The 19,018-nt window shown below is 37.6% G+C and overlaps 2 protein-coding genes across 2 annotated transcripts; one reads left to right on the plus strand and one right to left on the minus strand.

Annotated features, from left to right (window-relative positions):
* Window positions 1-807: 807 nt before the first annotated feature.
* On the plus strand, window positions 808-11,293 carry LOC102221327 (cytochrome P450 2K4-like). Its single transcript, XM_023348279.1, has 9 exons — window positions 808-1,064; window positions 1,836-1,998; window positions 2,089-2,238; window positions 2,439-2,599; window positions 2,686-2,868; window positions 8,424-8,565; window positions 8,687-8,871; window positions 8,964-9,105; window positions 9,175-11,293. The coding sequence occupies exons 1-9, from the start codon at window positions 858-860 to the stop codon at window positions 9,360-9,362; spliced, it is 1,521 nt and encodes a 506-aa protein (XP_023204047.1). The 5' UTR covers window positions 808-857; the 3' UTR covers window positions 9,363-11,293.
* Window positions 10,792-16,440, minus strand: LOC111611457 (fibroblast growth factor receptor 2-like). The gene is made up of 7 exons (XM_023348283.1): window positions 16,354-16,440; window positions 15,847-16,149; window positions 15,216-15,500; window positions 14,991-15,122; window positions 14,444-14,478; window positions 14,095-14,160; window positions 10,792-13,410 (listed from the first exon to the last, which is right to left on the minus strand). The coding sequence occupies exons 1-7, from the start codon at window positions 16,397-16,399 to the stop codon at window positions 13,306-13,308; spliced, it is 972 nt and encodes a 323-aa protein (XP_023204051.1). The 5' UTR covers window positions 16,400-16,440; the 3' UTR covers window positions 10,792-13,305.
* Window positions 16,441-19,018: the final 2,578 nt, after the last annotated feature.

The following is a 19,018-nucleotide window of genomic DNA, read 5'->3' on the forward strand; positions in this document are numbered from 1 at the left end:
AGAGAGATAAAATTATGCAATTTTAAAGAACTGCAAAATAAGATTAAGTTGTTAACTTTGACGTTAAAAACTGTAAAATGTTGGGCTGGCTGTAATAACCCATACATGGAGGACTTAGCCGTTGACACGGCCGTCACAGATTCGAGTCTCGGCCTGATGACCTTTGCCTCATATCTTCTCCCTCCCTCATTACACACATTCCAGTTTTGTCTCTCAAATGAAGGCCACACAGAGTCAATAAAACCTTTTAAAAAGCTGTAAAATGTGCCTTCAAACTGTCTGGAGAAAAATTTCCTCTTTAGGTTTATGGTGTTTTTAAAACTATTAAAGATCAGAAATGTTTACAACTGAAGTTTGATTTTTTTAAAACATAAAATGCTTTGCAAAGAAAATGTCACTAACTCTTAAAAGGGAACAATAAAAGCAATTTTTTCAGTATGGGTCTGGTGGGACTCTTTAGTGCTTTTATTTTGAAGGTTTAGAATCCTGGTGCTGTCTAAGATCACGTCTCCAAGAAAACAAAACATCTTCTGTCTGGTTTCAATGCAGTGGAGCACAAGATCTACTCAACCAGTCACACTATATGCGGTGATCCACCTGGCAAAAGTTAATATAAACCTTTAAGGACCACCAGAACCTTCAAGGCTCATTTTGTTTTAGTTTTTTAATATGCACAGCTAACTTGGGTTGTTTCTGACATCTGATATGAAATACTGCAAATACATTGTAATGTTCCAAACTGCCTGTTGTAAACCACATGCTCCACCTCCACCTGTACCTTGGACTTTGCTTCAAATCAAATATATGTCCTACAGTAAAGCTGGTGCACAGCAGCAGGTATTAAACGTGTTGCAGTGATGGGAGCGATGGAGGTTTTTCTCCAGTCATTCAGCCCAGTTTCAGTTTTAGGTTCTGTGGTTTTAATCCTCATTGGGTTTCACTTTTTCCTCTCCAAGTCCAGACCTGAGGGCCACAGACAGGGACCACCAGGACCAAAACCCCTTCCCATCATTGGCAACCTGCTGCAGTTGGATGTTAAGAGACTTGACCAAGCATTCCTGAAGGTGAGACACAACTGATCTCAACATTCCTCTCTACTATATTTCATGTATTTTTGCAATTTACTTTCTTTTAAACTATTATACATCTTGTTTTTTTATCCATGCTTGCCCAGAACAAAAAATGGGTCCCTGTTGCACTAAAACCTGATTATGTTAAACCGATCAAGTGGGGCTTTGAGAAGACAGAGCATACACATAATCAAATACTGAAGTAAAACGTTAGTCGCTCAGGTTTCCCTCCAGAAAACCTGCTAAGTCTGATGGTAGAGCAGTGGGACAGTCAACCAGCAGCCCGCTGTGATTTTATATTAATGAATTTTGAAAATACAATAAACTTCAGCGGTCATTGTAATTTGGAAATAATAGCGTATGAGGCTGATGGGCAGGCACAGAAGTGGTGCAACAGGTGAGCACTCCTTCACGCCCAGTTCAATGTGTCATCGATAAACCCAGTGTAATCTGCCATTACTGTCCCTGTTTATGGTGTATAAAAAAATCTTGCAATGCTTAGCCTGGTGACCCGCCAGGCTTATGACACACTGGGGATAAAACCATGATGGCAGTAGTAGCTCCTTTAGTGGCCTTATCTAGGAACAAAACACAGCTAAGCAGATCTGAGCCAGTATTCAAATCTATAAGGTGAAAGAGAGCACAATGTAAAGCACAATGTAGAGCAAATAAAAGATATTTACTGACATATGAGGCCCACGTTTCTGAGAAATTAATTAATTTGCATATTCATTTTTCCATTATGCACACCTGGCTTCATCATAGCTTTCTAAGACGTATGGATCTGTGTTCACTGTCCACATGGGACCAAAGAAGATGGTGGTCCTGACAGGGTATAAGACGGTGAAAGAAGCATTTGTTAGTTATGCTGAGGAGTTTGGAGAACGGGAAGCACCCATCGTGGCTAAAGAAGCAAACCTGCATCATGGTACAGAATCTTTACAAATTCACATGTAGAGAAGTTAGTTATAGTTAGACATAGTTAGTTAGACTTATCTTATTAAACTGTTTTAAACAGGTATTGCGTGGACCAATGGAGACTCCTGGAAGGAAATGCGCCGCTTTGCTTTGACCAACCTGAAGGACTTTGGGATGGGAAAGAAAGTATGTGAGGAGAAAATCATTGAGGAATGTCACGTCCTCATCCAGAAGTTGAAGGAGTTTAAAGGTAACAGCAGAGAGGAAGACAATATTATTGATATTGTTGCAAGATTTCACCATGAGAACTTTGTTCTTTAACCTGAAGGATTATAGTTTAGTTAACTGCTGCTCAGAGTTACTCTTTGCAGTCCAACGTCAAAGTAAAACAATTTTCTGAATAGAGTTAATAAAGTGTTGAATAATGATTTTCTGGTTCATTTGTTGCAGGTGAAGCTTTTGATTCATCCCAACATATAAACTATGCAGTTTGTAATGTAATCTGCTCCATGGTTTATGGCAAAAGATTTGAATATGATGATCTAGAGTTCACTACCGTTGTAAATCGAACAAACCAAGTCATTCAACTGTTGGGCTCGCCAGCAATACAGGTGTGACTGGACTGTTTTTAAAGCATAAAATCTGTTAACGTTGGACTGAACAGAGAAGTCACTGTTTATGTTGTGTTCATCATCAGCTGTACAACATGTTCCCAAAGATTGGCAAGCTGGTGTTTTCAGCCAGAAAGAAAATGAGCGATATATTTGCTGCCAATAAACAGCATCATCTGATGCTGCTGAACCGTTTGAAAGAGACTCTCAGTCCACAGATGTGCAGAGGAGTTGCAGACGCTTTCCTCATCCGTCAACAGCAACTCAAGGTCAGAACCTATGTTACATAATTTACTGTTTATTCTCTCAGGACGCTGACAAGCTAATCAACCACTGCTGGAGTTCAGGCCACCGGTTCTGAATAATCACAAAATAAACATCAAGCCTGAAACCATAAAACCATAAAGAAATGGTTTGTGGTTTGTAGGAAACACACACATGTTTGTTTACCACAAACAGGGAAATGTCTGAGTATTGATGTTCCTGATATTAGTGGAGCTGTTGACAGCTGGTTGCCATGGCAACGGGGGTGTCTGTGGGATAAGAGTGAAGCTGAGTGGTTGAAAGTTGTTCTTTACTTGTTTTACTGTTATTTGCTTTCTGTTGTGAAACACTGAAGCCCGACTAATTCCTAAAAGTTCAATGAACAATGAAAACTGGACTAATAGGGCGTCCCGTGGTGGCGTAGTGGTTAGCGTGACCCGTATTTGGAGGCCTTGAGTCCTCGTCGCGGGTTCGACTCCCGGACCCGACGACATTTGCCGCATGTCTTCCCCCCTTTCCTTCCCCGTTTCCTGTCAGCCTACTATCATATAAGGGACACTAGAGCCCACAAAAGACCCCCGGGAGGGGTAAAAAACCCCAAAACAAACTGGACTAATTGCCTTGTATTCATAAGTCATCAAGTAAGATAAAAATACTTCAAAAAGTATTTATTGGAATGTCCCTTTCAGTGGCAATTATGTCAATTTTCATGAATTGTCCAGTATAAAAAAATAAATTGGTTTAGCTTTCTTTAGCAGCTTGAAAGAACAGACAGAAACCAAACTATTGGTAGATTCATTTCTAGAAAGAAAACAAGTTTACATATCAAAACTTTGGCAGATTTAATCTAAGCCACATTTTAGAGATAAAAAATTAGGCCTGTTAGCCTTTGCTCAGCCAAACATTTTTGTGACAAATTCAAGCACAAAAACATTTTTCAATACTGATGGTCCAATGGTTCAATACTGAACCATCGGACCAGTCTGCTTGTGGACTCAGTCTGTAGTAATGGTGCCAGTGACACTAGCTATAGCTGCTAATAGTCACTGTCTTATCCAGTAATGTATATCAATGGTGCTCACCCTGGATGCATGACTGGCACACGTGGTGCTCCAACCCCAAAGCTCCAACAGAATCGGCGCCTATGATTTCTCCATAATATACTGTATATCTACTGTATATCCGTCTTTTTCACACCACTAATAAAAATCATTCTTAAAGGGAATAACCTCTCTAAATGATCTTTATATAGACAATAAGTTTGCCTCATTCGAACAGCTCACACAGAAATTTGACATTCACAAGTCACAGTTTTTCAGGTATTTACAATTGAGACATTTTGTAATAATGTCAAACTCTGGATGTTTTCCTCTACATCCACCAACTTCTCTTGTTGATGAGGTTTTGATGTGCAAGTCTGTAACAAGACGCTCCATGAGTAGAGTCTATTCTCTGCTCAGTTCATTTAATGATACCAATTTAGATTCCTTGAGGGTCAAGTGGGAGATGGACTTGGAGGAGTCCATATCAGATACAGTTTGGCAAAAAATTATTCAAAATATCTATTCGTCCTCAATATGTCTGAAACATGTTATAGTTCAATTCAAGGTAGTACATCGTCTACACTGGTCTAAGGACAGATTGTGCAAACTCAAAAGGGACTTGGATCCGACATGTGATCGTTGTAAACAATCTCCAGCCACACGTTTACACACATTCTGGTCTTGTCCAAAGTTACACAGATATTGGCAAGGCATTTTTGACACTTTTTCAGGAATATTTGGACAAACTGTCTGTCCATCACCACTCATCTCTCTCTTTGGGGTGGCTCCAGCAGAGAGTCCTCCTTCAGCAAACATCAGAGGACTGTGTTAGCTTTCTGCTCTCTACTGGCTAGAAGACTCATTCTTCTTCGATGGAAGGATCCACATCCTCCAATATATGGACATTGGTTAAGAGAAGTTATGTCTTACATTCATTTAGAGAAGATCAGATATACTGTTAGGGGATCTGTAAACAAATTCTTTGACATCTGGCAGCCATTTATATCTTATGTCGGGAATATTTCGGCAGATAACTTTGTGTAAAGGTCAAATATTGGTTCTTTGTGTGCAAACCTGTGCTCGGTATCGGCTGATGTATGAATAAAAGGTGTATTCTTGTTGGGGTAGTAGATCCGGTATAGGAGAGGAGGGTTGGGAGGGACTTTTGTTGTATATTTCGTCAGTCTTTTTTGTGTGTGTGTGTGTGTGTGTGTGTGTGTGTGTGTGTGTGTGGTGTATGTAAAAAATAATAAAAAGACCTTGATCAAAAAAAACAAAAAAAAACTGCAGGACAGCGACTGCTGCTGACCGACTCACCTGTTGTTAAGTGTGGTAAAATGTACAGTGACAAGTTCAATATATGAATATCTTGGTATTTCTATTCCTTTGTTCATTAAATGCTAGTGAAATGGAGGCAAACAATAGTCTGTAGCTAAGCTAACTATGCTAAATGGTTGATAGTCACACAGAGTCTACCCCCCTCTCTTGGAGAAAAATTGTGCTACAAATTGACATTCATGTCTTTTTCTCTCTCTTATCTCTATTTTTTGTTGAAAACCTGACTTTATTATTTTTTTTAGACAGCATAGTAAAAACAGTCGTTCTGGGGCCTCATGCGTAAAGCGTGCGTGCGCACAAAAAATGTGCGGCGCCATATTTTACGCACAAGTTGGCATGTGTAAAAATTTACTTTGAGTAAATATACGCAAACTTTTTCTGTGGACAATATCAAACTATAAAGCGTGAAAACTAAAACACTGCAATCTGACTATATTCATTGTTATTTAGACCAAGTAGCATCAAACCCGATGTTTTTTTCATAGTTTTAATATTTTATTGTTTAAAGGTAAACTGAACCGCATTTATCCTCAGACAATAACATGACACGCAGACAAAATAAAGAACATAAAAATAAATTGATGTGAAAACTTCGCTCAAATGTAAATAGTACTTTTCCTCAGTTTTTGTCTCATAAAAATGTAACGCATTGGTCGGTGCATCGAAGCGCATGAAATGCATCTATGGAGTCATTTCCTTCTCACTAAAAAAGAAAACAGGGTTGGATCAACAGATTAAATCCAAACAAGTTTGATTATTTTAAGGTGATCAAGGTGTGCATACAATCACATGTACATAAGTAGCTACACATTGTAATTGTGTCACAGCGCTTCGGCTCTGACGGAGAACATCGCCAATGGAAGGATTCAGAGGGAGCGACTGATCAGAGATCATATTGATCTGCTGGGAAATGTTGATGATGGTTTATTCGCGTTTAGATGGCCTGGACTGATCATCCTGGAGCTCCAAGCAAAACTTAAAGAAGGAGCCGTGCGGTACCGGTACCGGTCCAGCTGCAGCCATCCTTCAGTCGAGCCGCCCGCTTTGTGAATGCGCCTTTATGGACAGAAATCATCTCTATTCAGTAAATGTACAACTTATGCACATGATTCTACTATTTAGAATAAACGTCCACATTCCCACTCAAAGGACTCTCTGACACGCTGTCATTCTTTAAATCCCTGCTGGACGCGATACTGTTCTAACAGGCATTTGCACGATCTCTTTATTTATTTTTAATTTGGATTTGTTTTTTCTTTAAAATGCATAATTTTTGTTTTGTGGGGTGACCTTGTGCCCTGAAAGCACATTTTATGTGAAATATAGAATTGTTGTTATTATAAATACTCATACTGCTACAAACAGGGACGTTGCCATGGTTACTGTTTCATGTGGTGGCAGACTTCTGGGTATTTATACTAATTTACTTATGTATTTAAGGGTGGCGACAGGGAGGACCAGCAACTGCGCTCTATTATTGTCTAGTATTTGCCTTTACTATCTTTTTCTCTCAGGTCTCTCAGGTCATTAACATTAGCACAAACATTAGTAGTGCTCTACCCCCCACTAGTGCTGATTAGCATTAGCATTAGGCTCAACTGTTACTGGTTTGCCCCTTTACCACCACAACAAGCCTATTTTCCTTCTGTGAAAAAAAGTCACCTCTGTTTTAAATGTTTTTTTTGTTGTTGTTGTTCTTTACTGTTCATTTAAAGCAGGGGTCTCAAACTCCAGTCCTCGAGGGCCGCTGTCCTGCAACTTTTAGTTGTGCCTCTGCTGCACCACACCTGAATAAAATAATTAGGTCATTAGCAAGACGCTGGAGAACTGATCTACACAAGGTAGATCAGTTCTCTAGTTCTTCTACCTTGTGTAGAGAACTGATCTACACATTACCGTTTTCAACGGTAATGAAAACGGTACCATTTCATTACCATTAAATGAAATGGTAATTAAACCATCTCATTCCAGCGTTTTGTACCTGTGGCACATTTAAAAACTGCAGGACTTAACCCAACTGAATTGGATGATTTTTTTAAAGATATTAAAATCCCTTCACTAAATTCTGATCTAACGAATTGGAAAGAAATTTTTCTTTAGCTGAGATTAACTCTGCAATTAAAAATCTGCAAAATGGAAAATCTCCAGGACCAGACGGTTTCCCGGCAGAATTTTTTAAGAAATTTTTGGATTTACTTTCTCCCCTGTTGCTATCAGTTTTTCAGGAGTCCCTGGCCACACATTTATTGCCGCTGTCTATGCGTCAGGCTGTAATTTCACTGCTTTTAAAGAAGGATAAAGATCCCCTTGAGCTGCAGCTCATACCGCCCAATATCGTTATTAAACACTGATGTTAAAATTCTCACAAAGATGTTGGCAAAACGAGTCGAACGGATTATCCCTACAATTGTTTCACCTGACCAGACTGGTTTTATTAAAAATCGTCAATCCTTCTTTAATATCAGGCGGCTATTTAATGTGTTGTATACTTCTGCCCCGCCCAGTCACAACTGTAATGAAATTTTAATCTCGCTGGACGCTGAGAAAGCGTTTGACCGGGTGGAATGGAACTATCTATTTAAGACCTTGGTGATGTTTAACTTCGGTCCTAAATTTGTTTCATGGGTGAAGTTGATTTATTCCTTGCCAATGGCAGCAGTACGCACTAACAGTAATCTATCCAGTTATTTTGAATTGAAACGTGGGACGAGGCAGGGATGCCCACTCTCGCCACTTTTATTCGCAATTGCAATTGAACCACTTGCAGTGGCTTTGCGAAACAGCCCCAAAATTAAAGGTATTAATCGGTTTGGCACTGAACATAAAGTTTCCCTATACGCTGATGATACACTTCTTTATATCTCAGATCCCTTATCTAGTATTCCTGAGTTACTTATTTTACTTCAAAAGTTTGGAAACATTTCTGGCTATAAGGTTAACCTTCAAAAAAGTGAATCGATGCCTGTGACTCCAATGGAAGTGCAGCATATGGGTCCAGTTCCTTCGAAATTAGCCCTGCTAAATTTAATACACTACTAAGATAGCTATTTTACTACAATATTTTATATACCTTCTACTTGAGCTAAGCAAATGGGAAAGTACTTTAGCATGACATGCGTTAGCCTTTGACTCCACATCGAACCGTTTTGGTTTTTTAAATCTCAGCTGATCTTCTGCAGGAATCTGGGATCACCGACAGTCACTACCACAACGACAACCTGCTGGTGACAGTCATGAACCTGTTCGCTGCTGGAACTGAAACTACATCAACTACCCTGAGATGGGCATTCCTGTATATGGCCAAATATCCAAAAATACAAGGTCAGGAACATCTAGTTCTAGATTATGTAAAAATAGAACAATGTGCTACAGAACTTATGGTTTCTGCAGATTATTTAAAGAGCTGTTGTATCCTTGTCATTTATTGACTTTGATCTTTCAGACCAGGTCCAGCAGGAGCTGAGGAATGTGATTGGAAGTCGGCAGGTTCAGGTTGAAGACAGACAGAACCTGCCTTTTACAGACGCCGTCATCCACGAGATACAGAGAATTGCCAACATTGCTCCTTTGGCAATTCCTCACAGGACTAGCCAAGACGTCACGTTCCAAGGTCATTTTATTGAGAAGGTGAGAAATTAGGCTTGATGGTGCACTATCAACAGCTATTCCCTATATTTCAACATACAGCATATAAATGATGACTGATTTGTGTTTTTTAGGGAACTCCAGTAATTGCCGTTTTAACGTCCGTCTTGCAAGATGAGAGCGAATGGGAGAAACCGAACGTCTTTTATCCAGGCAACTTCCTCAGCAAAGATGGGAAGTTCCTCAAGCGAGACGCCTTCCTGCCTTTTTCAGCAGGTTAGCCTGATTATTGTCTTATATAGATCCTTACTCTACAGGCATTGGCTGAGGATGTGTTTCTAATAGGTCGCAGGGTTTGCCTTGGAGAGAGTCTGGCCAGAATGGAGCTTTTCATCTTCTTCGCCACGCTCCTGCAGCACTTCCGATTTTCTCCTCCACCTGGAGTTACAGAGGAAGAACTCGATCTAGCTCCACGAGTTGGTGGTACTCTGAGCCCTCAACCTCACACGCTCTGTTTTATCCCTTTAAATTAAGGAGGAGACTATATGTGGAAAAACCCCATTTTGGTCACAGTAGAAGGAAGAAAAGGAGTTTCAGGAAGGAAGGTCTATAATGGAAACCTTCAAACTCTAGGGCAAACCTCTTGGCAGAACAAAGACAGGATCTCTCTTTCGTCTGTCATTCATTTGGGCGACATCAGCGATACAACCTGAAATCTCCTCCTGCTGGCAGAGGAAAGGTCTGATTCTGCTTTTTGGATTGACAAACATCCATGGGACTGCATTGCATCTGCCCAGCCAAAGAAATAAACCTGAGTTTAGTCAGAATTCTGTAGAAGGAAACTTATAATTACAGGATCCCTAAGATTAGCATCAACAAATCCATGATTTCTTACTTTTGCAAATTATTAAAATATCTATCAATGCAGTAATTGACAGACTAAGAATCAATTCAACATAAGGTCATGGATATCCAATTCAGTCAAACTACAGAGTATTAATTTATCAAAAATAAAATTGTGCCTTTGCACCGTGAAATAATACTTACAAAATCTCAATTAGTCTAAACTCTTCAGTACAATCTTTGGTCTTTTTAGTTGCTAAGAGCTTTGTTCTAAAAAACATGACAGACTTTTATGTGAAAAAATAACTTGAGAAAACAAAATGAAAACAATGAAATGCCTAAGATGTACAGTGATACCTACAAAAATATAATATTGAGAAATATTTTTCAGTTTTTATTACATGTTAAGCCTTTATGTCTTGATTGCATATATATGACAATGATAATGACAATAAAGATTTATCTTATCTATCTTATCTTATCATTGATCTGAACTAAATCTAGTACAAAGTGATCTGTGGCTCATAGCAGCAGATCTGAGGACATTCAGAGACTTTAAAGGTCATTATTTCATAGTTTCATGGTTTCTCATAATACTGCATGACATATTTTAATAATTTAACTAATCGTCTCAAACACAGTCAGTTGGAGAAAGGAGACGTAAAATATAAGGAAAATATATGTTTGGATTTAATGCAACTGGTAGATTATCAGCGATTAAGAAAGTAAATATCACTTTTCTAACTACACCACTTATTTTATTTGACCACAAAGATAATTTACTTCTAATCTGCAGGTATAGTGGTGAACTCTTTGTTTCAAAAGGAAATATCAAATACTAGAAAGAAATGCAATATAGTAGTAAATTACGTTAATGTCTCACCAGTGTTGGGTTTTATTGTGAAAAAATGTGACACAAATTAAAATTGTCTGTATATAGAAATTGGAGGGTTTCATATACATATATATGCAATCAAGACATAAAATGATGTGAATAAAATCTGTCCATAAATGTTTTACCACTCAGAAAACAGAAGATGATAAATTTTTCATGTTTTGCTGTAATAAAGGTTTTTCTCCTGAAGTTTAGCGCCGTGTTGGTGCAGCAGGAAGACGAACAACAGTTTTATAGCTCGCAGAGGAAACATCACCAGGATCTCTGTTAACATGAATCTGACAAAAAAAAGACAACAGGAAAAAGAATTGTTGACTCTTAATCTAGAAGTAAAAATAAAGAGTTTATTATTTACAATTAAACATATAAAGTCAGAACTTTCTTTAAAGTTTACACTAAGCCTGTTCTGTTCAAAATAAGTTAGAGTTAACTGGAGCATTTAGAAAATGTTCTATTCTAAAGGTAATCAGTTACAGTTTCTTTCAGAAGAGCCATATTTTCCTGGAGCAAAGAATAAACAGTCTTTTATAATTTATACCAGAAAACCTTCTGAAGCTAAAGAAATGCTTCCCTTCAAGCCGAAACACCAACAGCAGAGTTAATGCTAGCAAGGCCGTTTCCTGTCCGCTCACAGCTGCAAGGCAATCCTCTGCTTCAGATCTGAAGATATTTTTGTTATTTCCTCTTCCTGGAAGAAATATGCCTGAAAAAAAAATCCATCTTATTTGTTTTGTTTTAATAACATTTTCTTCCAGACTATATAAAAATATATAACATGTTGTTTGAAGCTGAACAAAGCAGAAAAAAATAAACTTACGTTATTGTCTTGTTTTAGAACAACACTGAATGTTTGCAAAATGTACTCTCACACTTTCAGAGATCTAAAAGAAGAAGTGCAATATTTCACAATATTCACTGACATCAGCTAAGCGTTACTAGCTGACCCGAGACGCCGCCCACAGTAATCTAAATTTAGCTTTTAAGGCTCTTTAGAGTCATGAACCAAAAACCTTTTAACTACAAAACATGCAAAGAGGTTCAGTTCATTTTATTCATATGGGACTAATTTACAAACAAAAACTTATTCATCTCTATTCATACAGAATACAGTCAGTCTGAAATCAATTATATACATTTAATTCAAAACCTAGTAAGTCATATTAAGATTTAGTTCCATACAGTCCGAATCAATCTTAATGTTAGTGCATTCATGAAGCTTTATAACCTACCTGAATTCACTGTCTTTAAATTTCCAGCCGTCCTTCTTTGTGAGAAAGCATGTGGCGACAGTGGAAAGAAACAAGCTCCCTTTGAACTGCTCTGACCCGCTGTGGCCTCAGAGGGTAGAAATGAGATGGAGAACAAGGTCAGAAAGGTTTTCATAATGGAAAAGAAAACCAAACGGCAGCAATTACTCTAGTAATGACAACCTTTAAACTGTTTTATAAATTATTTAAAATTTTTAATCCTTTCAAAGGGCGAAAATTATGTTGCACTGTTTCAAAATGTGCTTGTTTATTATAGTATTTAGAGCAAGTCTTTTATTAATTGATGCTTGTTATGATTTGAAAGCCACTCTATTTACTAATCTATTAATTATTTCCACATTTGTACCAACAAATAACATAATAAATCTCCTCCCTTGGCACTTTTTACATAGTAAACAGTCAGAAAAGTTAAGTAAAGCATTATTTTCTTTTCATAACAAAAACGCAGAATTCACAATTATTGAAAATTTTATTAAGACAGAGAAAAAACACGTATAGAATAAATTTATATTGTTACATAACTGAGAATCTCTTATTGTTAAAGGCAATATAAAAAACATGAAGAATGAAGTTTATGCAAAATCTCTACTGAGGCTACATATTAGTTGATTTTCAAACACTTAATTTTGCAGCTCATAATGCAAACTCAGTTAAGACTTAAGTATTAAGAAAATTCATAAACTTGTTTAGATTTTTTTAACTAAAGAATAAAAAGTCAAACTAATATTTTTCACATTTGCTGGGAAAAGATGCACAGCATTTTTAAGATCTTTAATAGGAGTGAAAGAGATTAAACTGTTTTTGATTGTGTTAGCCACATGCTAATTAGCGCTTGGTGTTAACCTCTTCTGTATGACAGATTAATCTGATGTAATAACCATGTGAGAACCTTCTGCTCTCCACATAATCTGTTTGTGGGGAATATTGCCCAACCACTTCCACAAAATATCAGATTCAGGAAACCTGGTTTACTAAATACTGATGCTGCAAATGCTGTCAGTCTGAGTCAAGGACCCTTTAGCTAACTGGCTAATGGGTAGCCAGGGCAACCATTACAGTCGCCTTTTTATATCCAACTACATTTGGTACTTTTCTTGCATATCGCACAAAAAAAATCTAAATATTTTAACCACTAATTTGATGTTTGAGACATTCCAGTGTAATACAGTCACATCCTCCCACTAAATGATGGAATTAAATGGATTTCCAGGATGAACTTTGGTTATTGATCTCCTCATTTGATCAAGTAGTTTCCTAGTAGCTTCTTCTTTTTCTTAGCTTTTTCTCGCAGCTTTTTTCACTGGGGTTTTTTATGGTGAAATCTTAAATGCAAAGAAAAAAAAAACATAGTTGCACTTCCTCAATAATAAACTAGAACTATGTATCCATTTATGGAGAAACACACTTGTCACTTCCTTTTAAGAGGTTTACTAATGCAAAGTCATGATAATTCATGTCATCCTGTCTGGTTTATTCTGGTTTGATGACACGACTGTAGAAGCTGTTGGGATCGAAGTCCGTCTCCATTTCAGGCTTCAGAGCAGAATAAGTGACCTCATCGTGTTGAACTGTGACCTGGATCAAACAAACCACACGATTCACAACATGAACAGAACTTCTTATACTAGTATATATAAAAAACAAAGTTATATTTGGAGATTCTACGGACCTGATCAATGTTCTTACTATTAAACAATATTTTTAAACAATACTTGGAGAAATTCATGTGGCATTGTGAGCTCAGACTTTATTTTGCAGTCCATGCCTTTTAAACAGGGATTATACTTGCTGCTTGTTTGACCACCACACTTTTTCCTTCCATTCAACTTTACATTATTATGCTTGAATAGAGCCAAACAGCATCTTTAGCAATGACCTTTAGTGACCTGTACAGAGGGTGTCAATGACTGTCAAATCAGCAGTGATTTTGAATACTATAGCATGATAATAATACAGAATCTATGGTAATGTACATTATCAAGAAGAAAATGTAAATTGTAATTCTTTTAAAATCTGAATTTGGAATTTCATTAGTAAATCCAACTCATCATAATTAACAGAAATAAATGCTTCAGGTATTTCACTCTGTATTTACTCAATCTATATTACAGGTTTCTTACTGAACTCTTCTAATATTTTTAGTTTTGGTGATGCACCTCTTTTCAATTTGTTCATTATCGTCATGCAAGCGAGTGAAATCCGGTTCTTTGGTGTGAAACTAAAACATCAGCTGAACCACAGAGACCCTCCCACTCTTACCCTGAGAGGGGAGTTTGGAGTAGAATGGCGGATCGATGAATACGTCAGAGTGGACGGCGACGCCGCCTGAGGACAGAGCAAAGTTTAATGTCAGAGAACAATTGGTAAGCTACACATTATACATGATATACATTATAGTGCTGCACATTATAAGCTTCAAATAAAATCAGATGTTTTAAACTTTTACTTGGCATCAAATTATATATCATGATATGGCATCTGATCAAATACAGAGTGATCAGATGTGTACACATTTTAACGAGACAGTCCACCATTTTGGTAAAGAAATTCCTTTGACTGTGATGTTTATCATTGACAAGAAAACGGAGAATATTTAGAAGATACTCACATTTTGGTGAATTTGATTGTTTGTTTTTCTGACATCTGAAACAGAATTTCAAGAACAACTTTAATTCAGTTAGAACCATTCCTATTTTAACATACTCAATACATGGCTTTAAAAGGCAGACAAACAGAATTTCTCTTCCCAAACAGGAAAGAGTTAATTGTATTAATTTTCATCCATCCATCCATTTTCTAACACCCTCGTCCCTAGTGGGGTCAGGAGGTGCTGACCCCACTAGGGTAATGTTTCCTGCTCAGTGCAACGTGCTAAACCACTATGTGATGAAGAGTTGTGCAGCTGGCACACTGCACTTTAAATTATGAAAAGTAAAAAGAAAAAAATGTTTTTGTTGATGAAAAAAGCATTTTATTAACTAGGAACACATTAAAATATGTTATGGGCTGAAATATTAGGTCACATCATAACAGGAAGCATGCATGCTAACATTTATAATGTGCTACACTGGAAATGTTTGTCAACTCTTACATAAATTGTCCACTTCCTTTTAAGAGATTTTTAAATAATTGAGTGAAACTATGAGAAATAAAACCTGAATTGGAGTTCTTGGGCTCGTCTGACTGTTTGGTTCTCCTTCTGCAGTTGATGAGAACAGCAGCGATGGCAGCCAGCAGCAGCAGCCCCACTCCCAGCACCGGTCCAATGATGTAGATCAGAGTCTGGTCTGAGCTTACAAGAAGAAACAATAGCTGAATGCAATTCTTTAAAAAAAAAAATCACCGTTTTGCCTTTTATTTTATCCTTATTTGCATTTTACCTGTAGATAAAGGTGGGTAGTGAGCTTCTACCTTCACTGTGTTTCTCTCAATAAACTGGCAGGTGTATCTGTTATTCAGAGGCTTCACAGTCAGAGAGGAAATACACTGGATCTGTGAACTGGTCTTCTGGTTGGTGACATCTTCACCAACTAGTTTGTTTCCTGTGTCATTTACCCAGACGAGTCTGTTAACTGAACATGTGGTCTGTGAAAAGCTCCACAGAGAACATTGTAGATTTATATTTCCATCCTTTGTTGCATCACCAGCTGGTTGAGATGGAGAGACTGAAATGAAACAAGAGAGAAAACTGACATCTCAGATTAACCAGTAAATAACTTCGTACTCCAGTGTAGATTTAACCAGCCAATGACAAGAATTCATGGACATGGTTCACGCAGCTGTGTGATATTCCTCTTACGCTGATCCGTGTGTTTGAGCATCTTTCCACTTCATGATTATTTTGTTAGAGCATTATTGAAAGAAACAGAGGGTTCATGCTACTGGCTGTCTCTAGACATTTGCAACAACCCTACACACACACACACACACACACACACACCCACACACACACACACAGACACAGGTTTCTGATATTAAAATGGCATTAAGAGGAATAAGTACAACACTTACTGGATAAAATATTCAGATGCATTAGGCTGTCTGTGTTTCCTCTCCTGCAGGTGTAACGTCCAGCATCCTCAGGAATGATGTTCTTTATGATCAGAGAGCAGTCAGTGTTCAAACTCAGCCTGGCAGCATTAACTGACTTCTGGTCAATATTTCCAACTGTGGCTTTGTTCTCAGTGGTTTTGCCAACAATGTCGTTATAAAGCCATGTAACACTGCGACACGATGAAGAAGATGGACCAACACAAGGAAAAACAACATCATCTCCAACTGTGCGATAGAAATCAGGTTCATCTCCACTGATACCTTTTAACACAGAAAGACAAAATATGAAAAGTTTTATGCTTACATCAGCTGAAAACAGTGGTTTCATATTCTTTGCACTTTATTTTAATTCTACATAAAACATCAATTTTATGTAATTTTTATTTTATAATATAACTGATGTGGTTTTGAAAATGCTTTCTAAGGTTATTAATCAAACATTCAACATGTAAGTTAAATATTTACCTTCCAACTGCAGCACAAAGAGCAGCAATACCTCCAGTCTGGGCATTTCTTGTCAGTCCAGCAGCCGCTGGACGTTGTTCAACTCTCTCAACCTCAAAGTGAAGACGATGTAACTTCCTTCTTGGAGTTGACATTCTGAATGAAGCAACACCCACCATGCATGACGTCATTTGGTTTCCATACCATTAGCTCATCCTTTTTTAAAAAACAGGATGAATACCCTATTTCTAAAAAACAAATTTATGTAAATATAAAATATAAATAACAATCAAAAGGCATTATTGTGGTATTACAGAAAGTCTTAAAATGTAATTAAATTCAATGTTCAGATGAAAGAGGAAGAGCAATGTGTTGTAATGTCTTGGATTAGCCAACAGCTTGTACCAGCAAAACCACAGTCCACTGTGTTTTCAGCTGAATAATACCAGACATCATCACGCTGATTTTCATTTGAATACCAGTAACAGTGTGGAAAAACTTCCTTTAGGTTTTTAAGCTGCTGTTTAACAGTGTTAAGTTTTCTCCTGCGGTGGCTCAAATGATGGCGTCCATTAACTCTGGTCCAAAATAAAAGTAGAACAGAATATCCAAATCATACAAGGACCATGGAGGCAAAAAAAAGTCTAAATAAACCAAAAACTAAAAAAATCAAAGGCAAAAATCATAAAACATCAGACATCATGACACACTAACACAGAAATCTGACAAAGGATGGGAGTAACTGGCTAGTAAATGTACAGTGGAGGATGGTTACTGACTAACATAAAGGTAACAGAGGAAAAATTAATATGAGGGAAACAAACAATCAAAAATATAAAATGCAACAGATCCCAGAAAAAAAACAACCAAACTGGTTTTCAGTTTATTGTTTCTAATCAGAAAACCATGGATGGTTCTTCTGACAGATCTGGAGACATGCTGCAGGACAACATGTCCAGAAATAATCTGACAATCAGAAATAATCTAAAGAGGTCGATCAGAACAGTAGAGGTGACGGACAGAAAGGATCCTCACTTCACAAAACCAGTTTGATGCATGAAGCCGTCCAGCATTTAACCAATACAGGACCAGTAGAGACCTACTGATGAAAACCTGCAGAGGAATCGTTCCACTGGCAGATAATTTCACTTATAAGACATTTTTCTCATGTTATAAGTTAAATAATCTGACGATGGAACAAGAACTTTTTAAAACAAGATCATATCTTGCTGAAAAGTTACTTATAAGTTAGTTTTGATATTTGCACTAGAAACTACACCACATTTCTTGGCATGATTTTGCATTTTTACAGTGTTATCTATCCATCCTGATCTGTGTAGGTTTCTTCCAGCAGCCATTGGGCGAGAGGTGGAGTACTCCCCGAACTTTTAAGGACAAATTATTTATCTGCAACAATATGTCTTAGTGCTAATGAATATATTTAACAGTTTTCTTGGTTATTTCAGCGACAGCCTCCCCAGGCAGTCTGTTACTCACCCAGCGGCTGAGACAGTGAGTCACAATAAACTCATAACTGATCAGTCGTGCAAACCTGGATAGTGGATGAGTGGAAATATTAATTTTGTGACTGGAGTAAAAACATGAATATTACTCCTCTGCTTGTCTACAATCATTACATCATGATTCCTGGGTTCCTAAAATTGAACTTGAGCTGCAATGACTAAAATTTTGTCTTTTACTTGTTTACAATAATAATAATACATTAAGGAGAAAAAAACTGAGCATTAGAGATTTATACAAGATGTAAATAATTCAGACTATTCCAGCAACTTTTACTTTGCAGTGGTTCTGTATCTGTAAACGGACAAACAGAACTGGTTTCCTGGTGCATCCAACAGAATATGGATAAACTTTAAGGGATCCGAGATTAGTGGAATGTGTTTCTAGTTTTTTTTAGTTAATAGGAAACTCTGTTGTAATTTTCCCATTAACTAAAAAATGCTGTTTGTTAAAAGTCAAAACTCATAATTACTTCAAAAAATGTACTATATCTTTTGTTATAGTTCTCCCCCATAGAAGTAGCCATTTTTTTCACCTGATAGGCTGATGATGCCTTTTGGTCCATTCTGTACTGGAATCTACACTGGAAGGCTAACTTTACCTGAGTTACTGTTAATCATAATGAATTTGACTGGTGTAAATTTAGGTAATGCCACACCTTGTCACAGTTATAAAGAAAAGCTGTGAAGTGAATCTGGACTGCTTCCCACACACAAAAAAAGAAGAGCGCAGTGCGAGAGAGCCAGAGCTGGACCCAAATTTGTGCTCTCAACATTTTTCTCCAGAAGACTCTGAGTCATTTGTACGAGCAAAACTGATGGAGGCTCAAACTGGTAATCGTTACCTTCACCAGTTCAAAACAAATGCCGTGCCAAGAGTTTTTATCCACAAAGCACCTAAACTCTGCTGCCACCGGCTAGAGCGCAAAAAACGCTGGGAGAAACATCAGACCGACAAGGCTGGAAGTCCTTTAAATGCTAAAGGAGCTAATTGCTACTGCTGCCGGTACTGAATATAAAACCACCGATCGGACCGACACCGGATCCAATACAGAGCTACAGATGCTGGGATAATCATCAGACAGGCAGTGCTGGAAGCTCTTCTAAATGCTGACAGAGCTCTGCGGTAGTAGTACCCCCGGCACCACTGCCGACCCGTTTACGTC

Source organism: Xiphophorus maculatus, chromosome 15, assembly GCF_002775205.1.
Source record: "Xiphophorus maculatus strain JP 163 A chromosome 15, X_maculatus-5.0-male, whole genome shotgun sequence".
Taxonomy (NCBI): Eukaryota; Metazoa; Chordata; class Actinopteri; order Cyprinodontiformes; family Poeciliidae; genus Xiphophorus; species Xiphophorus maculatus.